The sequence below is a fragment of the Morone saxatilis genome, unplaced genomic scaffold, assembly GCF_004916995.1.
Source record: "Morone saxatilis isolate NCDOM2014 unplaced genomic scaffold, NCSU_SB_2.0 Contig6, whole genome shotgun sequence".
NCBI classification, from domain to species: domain Eukaryota; kingdom Metazoa; phylum Chordata; class Actinopteri; family Moronidae; genus Morone; species Morone saxatilis.
In genome coordinates, this window is record NW_023340206.1 from 13,912,497 (window position 1) to 13,916,171 (window position 3,675).

The 3,675-nt window shown below is 40.5% G+C and overlaps 1 protein-coding gene across 1 annotated transcript in view; it reads right to left on the bottom strand.

Annotated features, from left to right (window-relative positions):
* Positions 1-3,675, bottom strand: part of mlpha (melanophilin a) — a gene marked incomplete at its 5' end in the record, with an annotated part of 7,498 nt that overhangs the window by 3,175 nt on the left and 648 nt on the right. Inside the window, 5 exon segments of the mRNA XM_035677946.1 lie at positions 1,690-1,792; positions 2,138-2,227; positions 2,305-2,363; positions 2,631-2,675; positions 2,837-2,949. Of these exon segments, the coding sequence (XP_035533839.1) occupies positions 1,690-1,792; positions 2,138-2,227; positions 2,305-2,363; positions 2,631-2,675; positions 2,837-2,949 (410 nt within the window).

The following is a 3,675-nucleotide window of genomic DNA, read 5'->3' on the forward strand; positions in this document are numbered from 1 at the left end:
AATGATTATCTAATTTAAGGTTGGTATGAGTCATTATTAATTCATTTTTGAGATAATGTGTTTTCTCATTGTACTTTTTATTCTGTTGAGCGCGGTATATGGGTGGGATTTTTTTTGGTTTATGATTGTTATGTTGAGTGTTTGTGTTGGCAGCGAGTTGTTTGTTTAAGGTTGTTTATATATGCATTGTGCATTTATTGAGTGAGCGATGGTGGATAGTGGGCGTTTTGTCGTATGTGTGGATTTATTGTGGTGTCTTGTAGGCATACATGCGGGTATATAATGGTGTGATTTAGTGTTGTATTTTGGTTTTGGTGTCACAATATTAATGCTTTGTTGTTATATTACGTTAAGTCGCTGTTAGCTTTTTTTTTTTTTGCTCATTTTTGTACAAATTGTTAAACTGTAATGTCTGATTGTGATAATGTATTTATTTTTTTGTCTTGATTTTTTTTTGTATTTGGATTTGAAGTGCTGAGTGGTTGAATACGTTAATGTTTTTTGTCTTTTGTTATCTTTTCTTACAATTTATTTGTGTTAGTGGTTCTAGTTTTATGGTATATGTGATACATTTTATGATGGCATGCTCTAGGAGAGGTTTTCTTATCACCAGCATCTCGTCATGTCCTTACTCTTTTTGCAGAGAGACTTGTTCCCGATAGACACAAGCAGAATAGTTCCGAGATTCACCACTAGACCACGGTGGATGTGCCTGCCCAGTGTTCGAGGCAATGGCGAGCGTGTTGTAAAATTGGAAATGATTCTCTTTGGAGTGGTACTGGCGTAATATATGTATGGACTTCTAGAGTGGGTTTTGACTAGGTGGTGCTAGCTGCTGTGGACGTCTACTTTTCAGGTTCTTAATGGAGAAGTGCAACCTGTTCAAGACAGCGAGTTCACTCTGTGAGGGATATCGATGGTAGTTCGTGTCTAGATGTTCGTTCTTTATCGAGCCCAGCTATATATATTGAAATTTCTATTTAGATAGTAGAGGTGCATGATGTCTTTAGTTTATATAGAGGTAGTAATTGAGTGTTCCTTAGGAAGCACTATTTTGCAGCTATAAGATTCTGTCGCTCAATCTTCTCCTGGGTAGTTTGGGCTAACTTTTTGTATTGCTTTCTTTATAGAGAAAAAGTCACACAGGACATTCCTAGATTTCAACCACAAGGTCATTTGAGTAGATTGTCACTCCAGAAAGATAGAACGAGCAAAGTTCATGGTACAAATAAGAGTTATCCATCCATTTGGGATCTCCAGCTGGTCATCCCTAAAATGCACCAGAATGCAGGAAATCACATCTACAAAATTCCAAAATTTTTTGGGGAGACCCCGAACCCAACATAAACAGCCCCACGCTTACCAGTATTTTCACCAGCCGCCACTGATGTGGTGTATGTGTATTGTGTAGTACTGTGTACTGGTGTGTAGTACTGTGATTGTATTGTGTAGTAACTTTGTGTTAGTACTATGTACTGTGTGTACAATGTGTATTTGTGGTAGTAAACTGTGTACTGTGTGTAGTAACTGTGTGTATTGTGTAGTAACTGTGTGTACTGGGTGTATTGTGTAGTACTGTGTGTACTGTGTGTAGTACTGTGTGTAGTACTGTGTACTGTGTGTAGTACTGTGTACTGTGTGTACTGTGTGTAGTACTGTGTGTACTGTGTAGTACTGTGTGTACTGTACCAGGTCTCATGGCGTATCGGTCCAGACTCTTCCTGCGGTTCACTCGGTGGTTGTACATATCGTAGTCTACATCGTTCCTGTAAGCTCGATCCTCCTGCATCTGCTGCACATCACAAATTATTATTAATACATAAATACATCATCAATATATTATCAATACATTAATACATTATCACATAATATTAATACATTCATTTATTATCAATACATTATCAATTCATTATCAATGCACTATCAATACAGTAATACATTCAAGATTGTACATTAGGTGTTTTGTACTTTAGGTGCTGTGTATATTAGGTGCTGTGTACTTTAGGTGCTATGTACATTAGGTGCTGTGTATATTAGGTGCTGTGTATATTAGGTGCTGTGTACTTTAGGTGCTGTGTATATTAGGTGCTGTGTTCTTTAGGTGCTGTGTATATTAGGTGCTATGTACTTTAGGTACCTGTACAGACGGTCGTCGTGAATGAGGGAAATATTCCTCGGGGTCGAAGTCCAGAGGATGAACCGACAGCAGACGTTTACTCTTCCTCATCTTAAGGAAAAGAAGAAATGACGAGTTTTAAATCTGCAGGTTTAATGCCCAGTTACCAGTTTGTATTTCCACGTTACCACTTTGTAGCGCTGAGCGTCGGCCTCTCCGTGGTCGTCCTCGGCCCCGTTGTATGCATCTACGAAGACAGGTCGGGATTAAAACACACTTTCAGAAGGTTTTAAGTTTGGACAGTTCAAACCCTCCAGATAAATATAGAGATTAATTATTGTCTCTAAAGTTTGAAAGAAAAAAACAACAAATTCAATATATCTTTTGCTGTTAAACAGAGATAAAGCCTATTTTTGTGACTTTAGTTCCCTTCACTTTTTTCATTTTAATGTAACGTAATGTCTGTGTGTGCCACCGTATACGTTGATCTAGAAGACTTTCAGCAGAGACTCACGGCTGCGGACGTCCGGCATACTCTGGGTGTCGTCATCGCGGCCACCTGAAGACGAAACAGGAAGTAACGTAGCTAAATATTAAAAATCTCTTAGCTATGTAGCTGAATATCTCTACGCACACTGCTAAACAGCGACAGCGTTTATTATTGTTACTGGTTCACAGAGCAGTGGTCGGACCCGTCCACGCAGGTGATGGCAGACTCACCGTCTCCGTTCAGCCTCTTGTACAGTGATCTCATCACTTTGGCGCTGCCGAAGCGCTTGAAGCGGTTTCTCACGTTGTCGTGGTACCAACCGACAGTACCGATCTTCACCACTCTGCAGATACACACAACAGACACCGTGACCTAAACAGGTGGAGCACTGAAACCTCCGAGCTAACAATGTTAAGCTTTACACTTTACAACGGACAAACCAAACTCTGTTAACGTCAGCTGTTTCCTGCCATTCCCTGTGTTGGGGCATGGCATCGCTGTCTCTCCTCTGGGCCTGATTCTCAACCTGCACACCTGAAGTCACTCCGCTAGTCAACCCTGGTTCTTCACCTGCTTTCAGTCGATCTATCATCCCTCACCTCCCTCTGTCAGTGCCCTCTGGATCTGGATCTCTGGATCCACCACAGCCATTACACCAAACAGTAACAAACTGGCTTCATTCCCAGGTCATTAGATACAGTTAGGTACAATCTGAAACTTCACCACTAGATGGCACTAAATCCTACACACTGGAGCTTTAACTGGGTCATGGAAGTTTTGTGCTTGTAGTTACTGTCACATGTCTCTAATATATCTTCTAGTTGATATTAACGAGGTGTCAATGACGAGGTAAAATGTTTCCAAACCTGTTTCTACTTTAATGAATAACCAATGTCAGCTTGTTGCAGATTTCTTTATCTTAAGTTTCTGTTTGCAGAAGACTTTTCCTCTGATGTCTGCAGCTTCTCTGCCTCATTCATTTGAGCAATTAGCTAACCGCTAACTGCTGCAAATGGACTGGGACCTGTTTGGTGCATTGGGCTGGACGGACTCACTGAGAATGAGCTGT